Source organism: Natrix helvetica, assembly GCF_964273705.1.
Source record: "Natrix helvetica genome assembly, chromosome: 5".
In the NCBI taxonomy this organism is placed as follows: Eukaryota; Metazoa; Chordata; class Lepidosauria; order Squamata; family Natricidae; genus Natrix; species Natrix helvetica.
Window position 1 is genome coordinate 21023958 of NC_138551.1, and position 17086 is coordinate 21041043.

General features: G+C 42.0%; 1 protein-coding gene across 1 annotated transcript in view; it reads right to left on the reverse strand.

Moving 5' to 3' along the window:
• Positions 1 to 17086, reverse strand: part of LOC309393404 (neuroserpin) — a 163953-nt gene that overhangs the window by 65011 nt on the left and 81856 nt on the right. The window contains exon 2 of the mRNA XM_081955595.1: positions 1946 to 2213. Within this exon, the coding sequence (XP_081811721.1) occupies positions 1946 to 2195 (250 nt within the window). The 5' untranslated portion in view covers positions 2196 to 2213. The remainder of the gene's footprint in view (positions 1 to 1945; positions 2214 to 17086) is intronic.

Sequence of the window (17086 nt, forward strand, 5' to 3'; positions counted from 1 at the left end):
TATTCTCTTCTCTCTCACTCTTCTCAGAATTTGTTTCAGACCTACAATCTCCTTGCCTTTATATTCTAATTTTCTGTCTCTCGTTTACTGTAATATTGTGGCTTGGTTGCCTTCTTAGTAAATCTTACGTGGACTTCCCTTGGGAAGGCATTTTTTTTTCTTTCCAAGGTCACAGTTAGCTTTCCCTTAGAGCTTCTGTTTGTTCCAGAGTAGGTTTCCAGATACTGAAAGTTTCCACAGGAAACAGCTGAATAAACAACTGTATTCCTGCCCCTATCAGTTCTTAACCAAATCAACGAAACAGCTTCTCTCTAAACAATTCAGATAATAAAACTTAGTAACAATGTTTCAAGTCGACTAGGTGGCAGTGTTAATTGTATCAACTCTCAATGCTTATTTTTTGCAGCTCTATTTTTAACTTCAAAAAACAAAAAATCAGAAATACAAAAAGAAAAGCCAACAGATAAAAAAGAGAGAAAAAAGGATCTTCAAAGCAATTAAGATTTTAATATATTCAGTGTCCCCACAAAGTCCAAAAGTAAAAGCATAAAAAAGTGCAATGAGCCAGTCCACATTGAATTGTGATTGAAAATCCAGCCTGCTTCTGAAAGTAAAAAGGGAAAAAAGAAAAACTTCAATTGGCCAACTTAAATCCGGTGCTTTCTCTCTAGTCAGCCTTTATTTTAAATTAAATTTCCAAATTTAGGGTGTTCTCTCTCCAATAGAAAAAAGGATTTAAAAACACTCACCAAAACGACATGCTTCTCTCCTGCGCTTGCATATAGGAGCTGTCAGCAGTTTCAGCAGCCTGGGGGCTGACTCGCAATCACTGGCAAAGGGGGCTTTTTCCAGGTCACCAGAGACTTTGCGGGTGTCTCTGGGACCACAGGATCTCTCCCTACCTTTCACTGTCTCTTCAGGATGGTTTAGGTCCGGATTGGACCGTCCAGACGATCCGAATTCAACGGCTATCCGCAGAAGCCAGAAAAGTCGTTGTGTCACCACGATGTGAAGATCCGCCTCCAAGACGCACCAAGGTTTTGAAGAGGCAAATTTTTTTAAAAAAAGTTTTTGCACTCTGCAAACTTCCCCAAAACGGCCCATTTTTTACAAAAAACAAAACAAAGGTCATGAATAGCTTTTAGGAGGCTTGTAGAGTGCTCCTGGGGGGTGGGGTGGGCCAAAAACGAGCAAAAAACAGCCCATTTTTCATGAAAACGGGCCCATCATTTGTCAACAAAAGGGTAGGAATAGCCTTTAGGAGGCTTATAGAGTGCTCCTGGGGTGGGCAGGGGCAACATTGAGCAAAAAAGGGCCTGTTTTTTGCTCATTTCTGCCCTCCCCAGTCCCCAGAAGCTCTCTGAAAGCCTCCTAAAAGCTATACACGGACATTTTGATGAAGGGAGTGGGGTTTCAGGAGGCAAAAAATCCTGTATTCATTGTATAAGACGCACCCAGATTTTTGGAGGGAAAAGGTGTGTCTCATACTCAGAAAAATACGGTACTTGCAGATATTTCATTACCCTAGTAGGTAATATCATCAGTATATATATCATCAAAAGAGCAGTGTGGGGTGGCCTAGTGGTGAAGATGTTCACCTGCTATTCAGAAAGTTGAGAGTTTAATCCTAGGTAATTGTAGATGTTTCTCTCCTAGGGCACAAAGAAATTTTTTTTGCTGTGAACTTACTGTGGTGTCAGGAAGGGCATCTGGCCAGTAAATGCTCAGCTCCATTCAGTCAGAATTAAGGGATTAAAGGATCATGAAAAGAGAGCAGTGAACTGATGGTATTACTAGTTGGATAATGAAACCTCAGCAAATTCAAAGAACACCAAGAATTCCATAGTTCAACCCTGAGCTAAATATTGTCTTTCTATTAGATGCATCATAAACATTAAGTACCTAGACTTATTTTTAATTGAAAAGTATTATTGAAGCATGTTACCATTTTTCAAACCTTCATAGCCCATGGAGTGCTGAATTTCTTTCAGTGTGGAACCGTGGGCACCGAGCTCCACCATCCCCATCGTTATTGCTATTCCCAGCGGGGAGAAAATAATATTTTCATCTTCTCCTGTAGCTCGCAGCTGATTGTAAACATTCACAGAAAAATCTGCAATGGTTTCGTCAGGAAAACTGGTGCTGAAGGCTTCGCTGTGCAAAACAAGAAGCAACAGGAGTCCAAGAACAAACATGGTCGAAGAGCTTCAGATCTGCAAGGCAAACAAGGAGGATAGAAAATGAATCTTACATTGTGCACACATGATGGATTAGTGGGATCATTAAATCAATATGTGCCTAGTGTGAAGGAAGGATGTTTTTCTGGATTTTTAAAAAAGCTCCCCACTGAGGGGTGGGGGAAAGGTCACTCAAAAATGGAACTCAGAAAAAAGAAACTGTGTTCCAGCTAGGGGTTCCAAGAAGGTTAGAATAAAATAGAATAGATAGAATAGAATAGAATAGAATAACAGAGCTGGAAGGGACTTTGGAGGTCTTCTAGTCCAACCCCCTGCTTAGGCAGGAAACCCTGCACCACTTCAGACAAATGGTTATCCAACATCTTCTTAAATACTTCCAGGGTTGGAGCATTCACAACTTCTGGAGGCAAGCTGTTCCACTGATTAATTGCTCTAACTGTCAGGAAATTTCTCCTTCGTTCTAAGCTGATTCTCTCCTGGTTTCTTCTTACCATTTTGTCATTAAAAAACATGGATATTGGCCCAAAGTGGACAATACTTTTCCATCACCCATAGAGCTTAAAGCATCACCTTAGCATCATCTAGCTACAAAGCAAGACTTAAGACTTTTGCTGTCCCACTTGTCTTTGTTTTTAGCTTTCTGCTTGTCTTCAGGGGGAGACATGGTGACTTTTTTCCTTTTCTGGGAGGAGTTAGAAACAAAGAACATGGAATAAAATAAGACACAACATGGTAAGAGTAAGAGGCAATGAGAGCTGCATATATTGGGATCTTGGAATCCTAGTGGACAACCATTTAAATATGAGCCAGCAGTGTGCAGCAGCTGCCAAAAAAGCCAACAGAGTTCTAGGCTGCATCAACAGAGGGATAGAATCAAGGTCACGTGAAGTGTTAATACCACTTTACAATGCTTTGGTAAGGCTACACTTGGAATACTGCATTCAGTTTTGGTCACCACGATGTAAAAAAAAAGATGTGGAGACTCTAGAAAGAGTGCAGAGAAGGGCAACAAAGATGCTTGGGGGACTGGAGGCTAAAACAAATGAAGAACAGTTGCAGGAACCGGGTATGTCTAGTTTAATGAAAAGAAGGACTAGGGGAGACATGATAGCAGCGTTCCAATATCTCAGGGGCTGCCACAAAGAAGAGGGAGTCAATCTATTCTCCAAAGCACCTGAGGGTAGAACAAGAAGCAATGTGTGGAAACTAATCAAGGAGAGAAGTAACTTAGAACTGAAGAGAAATTTCCTGACAGCTAGAACAATTAATCAGTGGAACAACTTGCCTCCAGAAGTTGTGAATGCTCCAACACTGGAAGTTTTTAAGAAGATGTTGGATAACCATTAGGCTGAAATGGTGTAGAGTTTCCTGTCTAGGCAGGGGATTGGACTAGACCACCTCCCGACTCTTATTCCATTCCATTCCATTCCATTCTAGTGCCAGGATAGAGGCAAATGCTGCAAATCAAAAACTTGGCTGATCAGCACACTAAAAATAACCTGTACCTTAGGGGCACTGTGGCATACAAGATCAAATCTTGAGAGACCTGAATCAGAGAAACCATTCCAGGTTAAAGCCAACCCATGAGTAAGAGGATCTTCCAGAAGCAGTGGGCAAAGAGGAGGTGGCAAGTAGTACTGTCTGCATCCGTCAAACTTCCAAAGGGTTAGGCACTGGGTGGTACCAACTTGTATTGCTCCCTCTCTCCCAGCTGACTGCACATGCACTGGATGAGTCCAAGTGTGGGGCCCAAGACGAGGTTGCACCAGCAGTGCAAATCCTCTAATTTCTGGGATTGTCCTGCTTTTTCTGGGCTAAGAAGGCAACACTCAAGTCCTCCGGGCTTGATGAGAACATAGTTATAAGTTTTCCCTTTTTTTTCATCATTACAATGGCAGATGGAACACTGAATGGGATGTTATGGTACACTGGGAAAAGGATGGGAAGAGAGGAATAATAAGGGTTACTCTAATAAGGTCTACCATGATGGCTCAGGACTCCGAGGGGAACAAGATTCGTTGGTGACTCAGTGTTCTGACTGAGGATTCCCAAGAGTATGACAAAAGCTCCGTGTCCTGGCAAAAAACCCTTTTATTAATTTACAGTGAATTCTGCTCATTCACAGCCGGCCAAGACTTTCAAAGGAGGATTTACGGTCACAGACCTTATGTGGCTTGGAGAGCTGACAGGTTGATATCTACAGAATTTGGCCAGGAGTCACTAACCAATTAGTCAACTAATTGTCCCCTTTCGCTCCTCTTTTATTTCCTCTGGGAGGGGTCATTCATCGTCTGGCCTTACTCCCAAGTTGACCCTTGTTCTTTAGTTGTTCCCTTTGTCTGGTAACTCTGCACATGTGCACACTGGGAACAGGCTCCAGCTGTTCATCTGCCTCACTGATGTCTGACTCTGAAGGCAGCTGACAGCTGGCATATGGCTCTGGCTCCCTCTCTGCCTCCGACACAGAGCCCTCATCAGAGTCTTCCCCAGACTCAAGGACTGGACCAGGTTCCTCCCCAACCTCCTCACTGTCCAAATCTGTTGCTAGCTCCACTGGTGGGCCACAACACTCAGGGTTTCTCAGGTCCACCATGCTCAGGTCCATGCATGTACAGTAAAATATGGGATTCCCCTTCAGCAAAGTAATTCTCCTTGGTTGAGTTATAGGCTATACCAAAGCAGTCTATGGGGAACAGAGACTATTTCAGAATAAGCAGAAAGAGAGAAAAGTTCATTCTCTTATTCTCACAAGTTCACCCAGGGAATCATATTCCATATATGATTGAAAAAAAGATTTTCTTCACTGGACGGGAAAGAATTCTGTGCAATGCCTTCTGGCAAGAAATGACATTCTTCTCCATCAAGTCCATCTTTGGTGATCAGAATGACATTTTGTAGGAATTCTGCTCTTCATCACATAGGGCAGCATTTGAAAATCAACAAAGTTGATTCCAAGCCACTAAATTTATAGTTCTTAAAAAAACAAAAACACCTTAGGTCTTCAAAATACAAGACAACTATTTTCTGCATTATTTTTTCAAAAGAAATGAATAGTTTCATAAAATGGTTGGAGGAATGCTAGAGAGACTCTTTGTGAATAGTCCTTATTTCATATGCACTATTTATTACTGACATTTTAAAATCATTCTATTCCAGGACTTTTCATTTTATCGAAATAGGTATCTCTTGTACTATTTTTATATGCAACTTTATTAAGTTTCCCTCCCAAACCCCCGTAAAATACAAAATAGCAAAGAAAAAAAGATAGAGGGAAATGGGAGGAGAGACCATGAAAAAAAAAAGGAAACCGGGATGAAAACAAGAAGGAAATAAAAGCTATGCAGAAAATAATAACTTTTGAATTGCTTCGGTACAGATACAAGCATAAAATGCAATGATCCTTTGAATTAGAATAAGTCATAACACACAGTACTGCTATAATCATAAATAAATGTAATCATCGAATGCCAAGGTTAAAGTTGCATTTTTCTCTGTTTCAAGCAAAAAAATCCATAAGTGGTTTCCAAATAGAAGCAAAGATAGATAAAATCTTTTCTTTAATCAAAGCATTCAATTCTCTGCCAACTCCATTAATGTCAGCATCTATTCTTCCATTTGTGAGTCCATCTGTGCACATAAAGAGGTCTTACTGCTGTTGACATTGTAAGGCCTGCAACAATCTTTTCTTTTGGATCTTTGGCCTGCCAACTTTCTATTATTCTACTATGCATTTTTTATTGTGGGGAAATGAGGGGGTGTGTGTACAGAGTTAGATGCTATGTAGCCATAACAAAATTCTTTCTAGAAAGCCAAGGTCATCCTTTGTCTCTGCACTTCTGCACCTGACCGGAACTAGATGGGTGGAACTGTTGGCATGGTAGTGGAAGAGTGGACCATGTGATGGAATTGTGGGTGGGGGGGCAAGATCTTGAAATTTCAACTGGGTGGGGAAAACCAGGTAGCTTTAAGATTCGGGTTTTCCCAGATGGGCCAACATGGCTCTCTTAAATTGGATATTAGATCCTCTCTTAAATGGGATATTAGAACTGACTGAAAGAAGGAGCTCCAACAAATTGGGTCTAAGTGAATAAAATATAAACTAGGTCTATATCAGGGGTGCCAAACTCGTGGTGTCGCATTGTCGTTAATGTGACGTATTGCAATTTTTTTCTCTTTGCTAAAACGGAGGTGGGCATGGTCAGTGTATGACATATCTGTCCCGCGGGCTGCGAGTCTCACACTCCTGGTCTAGCTGAATAAGAGAGCTACAGTCACATGACTGATCTGACTTTGCAACCTTTTTTAGTGATGGTCGTAAACCAAATGCCATGGTCAAAAAGTGAATGCTGCAGTCATAAAATGAACCAAACTAGAGATGCCTATTTCCGGCACAACTCTTGTAAAACATGGTCACATGATCACAGGTGCTGCAAACAATCATAAATGCAGACATGTTGCTGAGTTGCTACATGACTGGCTGGATTCAGATGAACTTCAGATTCAGATCATAAATTTGGTCAGTCATAACTTCAAGTGGTCACTAAGCAACCGGTTGTAAGTCAAGGACTTCCCACCTTGTGGTGTGTGGCTAAGGCACAGTACTAGAAGCAAGGAGATACATATCAGGGGTGGGTTCCTGCCAGTTCTAACCTCTTCTATAGAAGAGGTTCCACAAATCTACAGTGCTGTTTGGAACCGGTTCCAGCTCCCTCCCCCCGCCCATCCGCACATCATCAAGATGAAGAGTGAGAGGAGGAATTCTGGGAGTTGAAGTCCACAAGTCTTAAAGCTGCCAAGTTTGAACACTCCTGGGGTTTTTTTTCTAAAAAGTTAGGGGTGCAAGGGTCTTGTAACTTGACAGCTTTAAGAATTGCGTGCTTCAAATGCCAGAGTTTTTGAGCCAACATTTTGGTTACTAAGCAAGAGTCAAGTGAGTTTCACCACATTTTACAAGTTGGCCACATCCACCCAGTCACATGGCTGGCAAGCCACTCCCACTCGGTCACATGGTTGGCAAGCCACTCCCACAAAGCAGGCCACACCTACAGAAGAGGTTCTAAAAAATTTTGAAACCCACCACCACCACTGATACAAATTCTTGTCCACCCACAACTCTGGAAGTTCATTTGATAGTGTTGGACCAGACAGTACCTCTGACAAAATTGCTATTATGGGGAATCTACCAGGTAGGGCTGTGATGGCAAATCTATGGCACGTATGTCAGAGGTGGCACGCAGAGCCCTCTCTGTGGGCACGTGCGCCTTTGCCAGCTGCTCTTCTGGCACAGGCATGCCTGCCAGCTTGTCTTTGTGGATGCCAGAAAAACATTATATTTTTGGGGCATTTTTTTGGCCATTTTCAGACTGTTTTCCAGACCATTTCCAGATTGTTTTTCAGCCATTTTTGGCCCCAAAACAGTCCATTTATGGGGCATTTATCAAGCTGTTTTACAGCACTCAAGCACCCATTAAAACCAGCTGACCGGCGTGCATGCACGCACCTTCCGATTTGGGCACTCGGTGCCAAAAAGGTTCGCCATCACTGACATAGGGTTTTGTGGGGAAACCCAATAAAAAGGAGCCATGTATACACTGCATTAAACTCTTGAACAAAAGGCGGAACAGAAATATAACAAATATATAAATCATTAAGTTAATGTGGTATTCAGGCAGTAGCAGCTTGAATCTTGCATCTCCGCCAGTTTTAGCCTATCTTTGTGGGCGTGAGTATCCTAATAGAAAGCAGAAAAGATGGAAAGATGCAGCTGTCCCAAAACATATCAGAAAGACGTATAATGATATTTATTCCATGACACTACCAAGTGGATTTTTTTTTCTTTGCAAAGATATACTTACCCATCAGAAAAAGTTCTTAAAAATCACATTCTTCCCTCTATAGTAGAATGAGGATGGGGAGAATTCATGGATAGGTTTCCAATCCCCCAAATATCTGGGCCAAATTGTAGTTCTGAAAGTGCCGAGATTGCTGTATCTTCAATTTTGGGTATGGTTCATTTATGCCTATTTACCAGGACATGTGTATTCTTCTCTCCAGTGACCTATTGCAGTCATGATACTTAACATTTATACGGTGTATCTTATTAGCTGGCTGTTCCACAAACATCACCTAATTAAATATTGTGGCAGCTCAGAGCAGTGTATAATTAAATGCTATTAAACCCATTTTATAGGTGAAGAAGCATCAACTAAATAGGCTGTTCTGTGTATTTTAGCAATAACACTAAAGACCACTTTTTCCAAAGGTTTTCTTTTTTAAAAACAATACAACAGGATTCTATTCCTAAATCATATCAGAGTTCAAGCTGCAGACAGGATAAATGGATGGTTGAAACTACCGTATTATGGAAACTATACTAAGACCCGTCTCTCCTAACAGCTGATTTACCTTCGTGGGGAGCTTTTCTTTGCCAATTTGAAAATAAATTTTCCTGTTACAGCTGCCCAGTCGAGAGAACGGTTTTACCTCAGCGGCACCAATCTTTGTGAATTAGGCTTAACAAAACCTTCATTATTCATATATAATACGTAGATGTCATTCAGCAATACCATTCTGCTGATGGTTTACAATGGGAAATAATAATATAATATTATAAAAAAGCACTTTGGCTGCAATAAATAACAAAGTGGATTTTGTTGTTAGCGTCATATGCATGAATCTGTTTTTTTTCTAGTTTGGATATCATGGTTTCTAATTTAGCAGGCTGCAGAAAGCCAGCCAATTCTGTTTCATCCAATAAGCCGTAGTTAACCTATGTACAGGTAGTCCTTGACTTACGACCAACATTTCTGTTGTTAAGTGAGACCTTTGTTTGTCTCGTTTTGTGACATTTCTTGCCAAAGTTGTTAAGTGAAGCACTGTAGTTGATAACTTAGTAACCTGGTTGTTAAGTGAATCCGCGTTCCCCATTAACTTTGCTTGTCAGAAGGTCACAAAAGAGGATTTCATGACCCTGGGACGCTACAATGGTCATAAATATGAACCAGTGGCCAAGCATCTGAGCACATGATATGGGGATGCTGCAAATGTCATAACTGTGAAAAACGGTCATAAGTCACTTTTTATGCACCGCTGTAACTTCGAATGGTCACTAAATGAACTGTTGTAAGTCGAAGACTACTTTTAGGGCTTAATGTCACCCAGCCAATGCCATGCAACTGTTTGTACAATCGGTATTCCCAGCAGAGAAAATAAAAGCAAGTACCAAACAAATCTACAAAGTATTTAGTGCAGGGGTGTCCAAACTTGGGAACTTTAAGACTTGTGGACTTCAACTCCCAGAATTCCCCAGCCAGCCTCACTGGAGAAGAGCCTAATGCTGAGAAAGATTGAGGGCAAAAGAAGAAGGGGACGGCAGAGAAGGAGGTGGCTGGATGGAGTCACTGAAGCAGTAGACGTGAGCTTAAATGGTCACCGGGGGATGGTAGAGGACAGGAAGGCCTGGAAGAAAGTTGTTCATGGGAACATAGCTTTGGAACTAACAACAATACCCAAATGCCTAAAACTATGTCCCATGAGCCAGGAGCAGCATTTCCCAGCCATGGTGCTACCATCAAAAGGAATATTGTTCTTCCACCTTCGTGTGAAAGACCTACATTGTAGACCACCATATATACCAGCAACAGACATTGCTTTTCTTTTGGAAGAACACCTACCTTTAAAATGTTCTGTTTCCATATCTGAAAGATACCACAATTAACCCATTTTTAGATGCTTCCCAAATATTCTTGTTTTCAACCAAGTTTTCTTTGTAGGAAAAATGGCCCAGGGACATCTAGATACATTAAAATGTTCACAGTTTTAGGCTTTAAGGTAAATTTAAAACTTTATCGGTTGCTAGAGTTCTTTTTTCGGGCACAATGGCTAGCGGTTAAAGACGCTGAGCATGTCAGCTGGAGAGCTGACTGCCTGGATTTGAAACCCAAGCTTTGCACACTGGGGTGAGCTCCGGATATTTGCCACAACTCCTGCTCGCATAGCAGTTTGAAAGCATGAAAATGCAAGTAGATCAATAGGTACCACTTCAGTGGGAAGGTAACAGCTTGTGCCTTTGGCATATAGGCATGCTGGCCACATGACCAGGGAAATTCAGACAACTTTGGCTCCCTCAGTCAAGTAACAAATATGAGCACTATAGCCAAATCTTTACTTTTTAAGGTATTCATAGCTACATTATTAATGGCACCTGGCACAGAATGCCATCATATGCCGTTGTTCAGTGAGATGGGCTCTGAATTAGAACCTCTGAGTTCAAGTCCCACTGAAAAGAGGAAGTCAGGAAAGGAGATCGCAAACAGAGATGTATTTAGGATGGGTGGAAAAACAATTTGCAATCCAACAGGCCAGACTTTGGGGTTGGGTAGGGAGATGCCAGCTTCTTCTCACCCTTGATTTATAAGAATTAGGGTTCATTTAGAAGATAACATCTGGAAATGCAGGATGTAAAAGTATTCATTTAATCTCAATGATGTCTACTATCTGATAAAATTTACATTGCAACCGAGTCAGAAAAATGCATGAGCTCTTAAACTCTTACTCAAGAGGTTTACATTGTAGAGTTGGCATGTAGAAGTCATTAAATCGAGTAATGTTGTTATACTCACAGCAACTAAAAACTTAATCTCTGCAGGTCAACCAAAGCTGCTTTTCAAAATTGTGTTGAGTTACCAAGGTTGCATCTTCAATTACTATGCCAAATGTTATCACGGACTACATACTTGTTATTTAATAAGTCAATATATTACTTCAAAGCCATATGGCATGAAGGCTGAATGAAAAGTAATGTCAGCTCCTTAATTTTCATTTAAATGGGGAAAACAATCCTTGAAAGGAGCTCTTCTGCTACCTATATTTGGTTCTCCACATAATTACCACTATTCAGTACATATTTCTGCTGTGATGGACACGTTTCTTAAAGCTGTCAGAAAAACAACAACAACAAAAACCTAAGCAAAAGAACCCACTACACTGTCTGTTCAACCAGATCTGATTCACCTTGCTGTCTGTTTATTTAAATCAAACAGATGCCTACTGTTTCCCTTCCATTTTGGGAAAACATGGAAGTCACACAAAACCAGATCTGGATTGTATGCTACAATTGGGTAAGGCAGTGAAAGCCAACTGCTCAATTGCTTCTTGAGTGGTTTGTCAGATGACATCTAAGCATTGTCATGTTGCAGCCCCTTTTGCTTCGAAATATCTGGCTAATCTTTGTTTCAGTGTTTTGAGATATGCTCTCTAGCACTCTGCATTGATAACGCTGCCAGTTTCAAGGAAATCCATGTGAATAATATCAGTTGCATCCCAAAGAATGCAACCATGAAATTTTGTATTTTGATCCCCCTCCCCTCCTCCTACAGGCAAAGCTGTGTGATGATATTCTATGGACTGCATCTAAACAGGTTAAATCATGGTAACTGGACCAAGTTTCATTAAAACTGAGACCTTTTGATACGCATCCAAGTATCGAATTATTCCATGGACTGGCATTTCATTTCATTTCTGGGTCGCAATCAGAGGTGGGCTGCTGCTGTTTCAACCCAGATCAGAGGCTCCACCCACCCACCCAGACGCTTCTTTGCATGTGCAGAAGCGTTGCACGCTTGTGCACAGGGGAGTGAGCCCGGACCGCTAGTAACAAAATTGGTAACCCATCACTGGTCATAATAATGAGTCCATATTTTGTTGTCTGTCACAATGCTGTGAAGAAATTCCTCACCTTCATTTTCCTAGCATGACAGTTACTGGCTAGTTTCAACTCTCGAAGCTTTCATCTCTTCTGCATGAAAGGGGCTCATCTTGAACAAACTTTTTAGTATTGAAGAACATCAATTATGTGACCCACACATTCCTGCGAGATGCCGAGTTTGACAGCAATTTCCCTTTGAGTGATCTACTGATTGTCCTTAATCACTTCATCAACTTTTCTCGTGTGAAATAAATCAGTTGCTGTCACAAGCCATCCTCTTTGTTCTTGATCACACAAATCAGCTCTGCTCTATTCACTATCATTTATTTATTTATTTGGCCCAGCAATGCCTAGTACGCTTGCCAAGCCAATCAACACCGCAAATACCCTGCATTCAGTGGTGAATTTCAATTGGAAGAATTCCTTCAGCAGTCAAAAAGTCAATCATGGCATGTTGCTTAAAGTGCCCTGATACATATCACAGGCTTTCATTTCATGAATTGCAGCAAAGGAACTGTTTCTCACAACCACTTTTTACCAACTGAACAGTTGCATGAAATGGTGTATTAAATTGCAAATTGCCATAGTTTGGTGACTTATAACATTAGAAGTATTACTTTTCTTCCAACCCTCCTATAGTGTTAATAAATAAGGGAGTCTTCTCTATGCATTCATACTGGGAATTCTTTCTTGACTTGGTCACAACCTGGGGAACTGATCCAGTTACTTTCTCTGTAAAACTTCAGAATTCCTAACCTATTATCCCCAGCAATATATCCCATCCTTTCTAGAGGATGCATGATTTATTACAACAGCTGAGGATGTCCAAGTAACTGTACTGCCAAATATGGTTTTTTGCTTGCTATCTGCTACATCTGGATGAAAACAAAAATGTCCTCCCTCACATTGAATTACCTATTCTCTGAAACACCTGAAGGCAGGACAAGAAGCAATGGATGGAAACTAATCAAGGAAAGAATGTCTATGGAGATTACCCATCAATCAGGTCATGGTTTTCCAAAAGGTGCTGTTTCAAAAGGCAACAACTAGACTTCTTCGTTTTTCCTTCAAGACATTTTGCTTTGCTGAAGAACTGAAAAACGTTTTGGATGAGAAGAGAAATGTTTTCAAAGACAAACAAAGAAAGTCAAGTTGACTTTTGAAAAGCACCTTTGGAATCAAGGAAAGAATCAACCTAGAGCTAAGGAAAACATTAGAACATCTGCATGAGGGGCATCTGGGCATCGTACACATGAAAGCCTTGGCCCAGAGTACCCTGTGGTGGCCTAAAATGGACGATGCAATCCTAGCATGGGTACGGCAATGCAACCTTTGCCAGTTGTCTTGGCCGATGCCTCCGATGGCAGAGTTCAGGGAATGGGAGATGCCCTCAGCTCCGTGGTCTCGAGTGCATGTGGATTTTGCTGGCCCAATTCACGGAACAATGATTTGGTAGTGGTGGATGCGTTTTCCAAATGGGTTGAGATCGTACCCATGGGCTCCACCACAGAAGAGGCGACAATCAGGGTGTTTAGACGTTTATTTGCCTGTCATGGGGAACCCGATGTAGTGGTCTCAGACAATGGTCCGCAATGGACAGCTGAGAGTTTTCAAACATTCTTGGCTCCCTTGGGATGCACCAAGCCCGTACGTCACCATTCCATCCCGCCAGTAATGGCAGAGCGGGACGAGCGGCCCGCTCTACAAAGGAGGCATTGGGAAGAATGGGGAATGGGCACTTACAGGACAAAATATCAGATTACTTATTGTTACAACACTCAATCCCCTGTCCATTAAATAATAAGAGTCCAGCGGAGTTTCTTATGGGCAGACGGCTCCGAACGACTCTAGACAGAATACACCCTCATTATGCAGGCAATACCCATAGCCCGATGAGGGGATTGGACAACTGAGGGTTTGCTAAAGGGGACTGGGTTTTCGCACAGAATTTTGCAGGCACTCAAAAATGGGTGCCCGGAGAGATAATTGAAGTAACAGGACCCTGCTTTTACAGGGTCCTACTCACCGATGGTCAGTTGTGGAGATGATATAGATCAACTATGTAGCCGGCATGCACCTATTGGCCCAGAGGCCCCAACCAACACGGAACACAGGCAACTCCTGGAAACATCTAGCGCCTCCTGCTGGCCGAATGCCCCACCAAACCTCACATGCCCGCCATTCCCTCCAGATGATATCTCGACGGCCAACTCACCTGGCAAACAGCGTTACCAGGCAGGGGTAGAGTCTCCAGGGAGTCCTGCGGGCTGTCATTGCGAAGGACAGGAAGCAAATCCAACACTTACTTCACAGATGCTGGGCCAACCCCTTCGACGCTCTCAATGAAGCAGGCGATGGCCGGCCTATCTCTCAGACTACACGTGCGCAGTCTGGGGGGAAAGTGGTGTTGTATCTTCAGTGTCAATCAGGGTTGAGGATGATTGCCATTGATTGAAATTAAAGGAGGGTTCTGGCGGGAAAAGGTTGCGTTCTAATTGGTTGCCGGTTTGACAGCCACCTGTATAAATAGCTGTCAAACTGGCAGGCTCTGTTCTGTTCTAATGGTTGTGTTATTAAAGCAGTTCGGTTTCAGTGATCACGTACCTCAGTCATTTGTCCCTTCACAGGGAATACATAAAACAGTGTATAAGATGCACCCAGATTTTCAGCCTCTTTTTTGAGGAAAAAAGGTGCGTCTTATACTCCGAAAAATATATATACCTCTTCATAATGCTTTACAGCCCTCTCTAAGCTGTAAAACTTGTGTAAAACTATAGACAAATGCCCACTTACAGAGGCAGAATATTTCCCCCAACAATCAGGGTACTCATTTTACCCACCTCAGAAGGATGGAAGGCTGAGTCAACCTTAAGCCTGGTGAAATTCGATCTGCCAAACTTCTGGCAGCCGGTGATCAGCAGAAGTAGCCTGCAGTACTGCACTCTAACCACTGTGGATACTGAATGACCTTATCAGATCATTCAGTAGCCATTGGGAAGCTATTCTTTTCCGGCTGTATAATGAAAGAATAACAGTGAACTGTTATCTTCCATATCAAATACTTCTTAGTAATGAGTCTCGACTCAGATGAAGCTTGTGTTATTTTAGTACTGTTCAGAAAATAAATAAATAAAATATAAAATGCCTCATTTATCTCAAGACATACGTCCTGTCATATTAACCACAATTACAAGCATTTTGCTTCAATAGATGCATAAGAACTAAAACAAAATAATAGGCCATTTTTTAGCATAACAGTATGAATATGTGCTCATGTTTTTTTTTAAATAGCTTGTATTAACTGAGTAAAAAACAACAACGAAAAACTATACACAAATGCCCACTTAGAGATGGTAATAAAAATAAAAACCACAGTAAAGATAGCTTAATTTTGACAAAGCAAAAGACCTGCTCACTCTGTAGCGTATCACCAAGAATTCATGGTTACAGATCTCTAAAATGCTTTCATTTCTTTCTTTAGTCTATATCCTGCCTTATCTGCTTATATAAACCTTAGATGGTTTGCAATCATAAAACAGAATACTAATTATTTAAGATGACAGTACAATCAATGCAATTCAAGTCATTAAAATCAATTAACAGTGAAAAGAGAGTAAAGATTTGGTTTGGCTGCTTTCTTGAATTGTGCAAGAACATTGGACGGGTGTCAAAAAATTCCACCCTGGGGAATATATGCCATTTCCAGGAAGACCCAAGAATAGCCTTCTCTTATACATCGTATAGCTGTGATGGAGAACCTGTGGCACATATAGCCATATCTGAGGGCACAAGAGGTGTTGCCCTATGTCAGTTCCGGCGCACATGCGCATGCTGGCCAGCTGATTTTTGGACTTCCAGAGGGCAGGGGGAGCCCGTTTTCACCCTCCCCAGTCTTCAGAAAAGCCTTTGTAGCCTGTGGAGGATGAAAAACGGGTCCAACGGGCCTTTGAGAAGTTCGGAAATGAACTTCCGGTTTGCCCATTGGGCCGTTTTTCACCCTCCCCAGGCTCCAGACACTTTCCTGAAGTCTGGAGAGGGCAAAAAAAATGGCCCAATGAGCCTCCCGGAAAGCTGGAAGCTTCAGTGAGTTCTACCTGCATGCGTCCGGAAGGAGCACAGGGGTATTGTGCACACATGTGTTCATGGGAGGGCATTGCATTATGGGTGTGGGCATGCACATGCGTGCTATCTCGCGCATGTGTTCCCTTTTGGCACCCCAGCAGAAAAACGTTCACCATCACTGTCATATAGCCAACCCTAGGCAACAGCAACATCTTCCAAAGATGTTAGGCAATGTTCATAGGTACCGACTGTTGATTTAGCAGGGAGCAGTATTGTTGGATGCTATCAATATATTCAAATCAAGTATCTTTATGACTGTCTTTGAGCAGCTTTTACAATAAAAATAGTGCAATGAAAAGAGAGATCGCAAGCAATTAGTTATTGGGGGAGGAAAAATATTATGACAATAAAACAATATATCTCATTAAAAGTTGCGTAACCATGAAGATATTTGGCCACTTGATGTATGAGTGTGGGGTTACCTTAGCATCCCTTAAAAATAATAAACATATAATTTATCTGTGCAGACCTTGCTTTTGGAAATTTGGTAAATTATTGGGGCATTATAGAAAGGGCATCGTATGAGGACCTGAGCGAAGGTCTATTTCTATGGATTAACAAGGGCAAAGTGTCTGCAAATAAAGAGTGCTGCGAAATCCTCCTTCCATGATAAAAATGCTATCAATACATTAAGGACACCCCTTTCCAAAGCTCCAAATAATCTCCTCCATAGTTTCATGTTTATGTAACATGGCAGAGCATCAATGGCAGATAATCTGGGTAGCATAGGGGACAAGGTGGGACAATTCTCCTATGGAGGGATGGGCTGCTTGGGGTTCACAGGGTTTCGGGAAAACCTCTAGATAAGATTCTGTATGTTTTGGAGAACCCGCAAATCCCACTCATGGCTGGCCCCACCCACTCTGTCCCTCCCCTCCCATGAGTCCCCACCCGTTTTGGATGCAGGTAGAGGCTTGGGGAGGGTGAAAAATGGGCCTACCAGAAGTTCAATGAAATCGGAAATGGGCCCGTTTCCAGCCGGAACCTGGGGAAGCTATTTACACACTCCCAGAGGCTCGAGGAAAGCCTCCAGAACCCCGGGAGGGCAAAAATTCTCCTC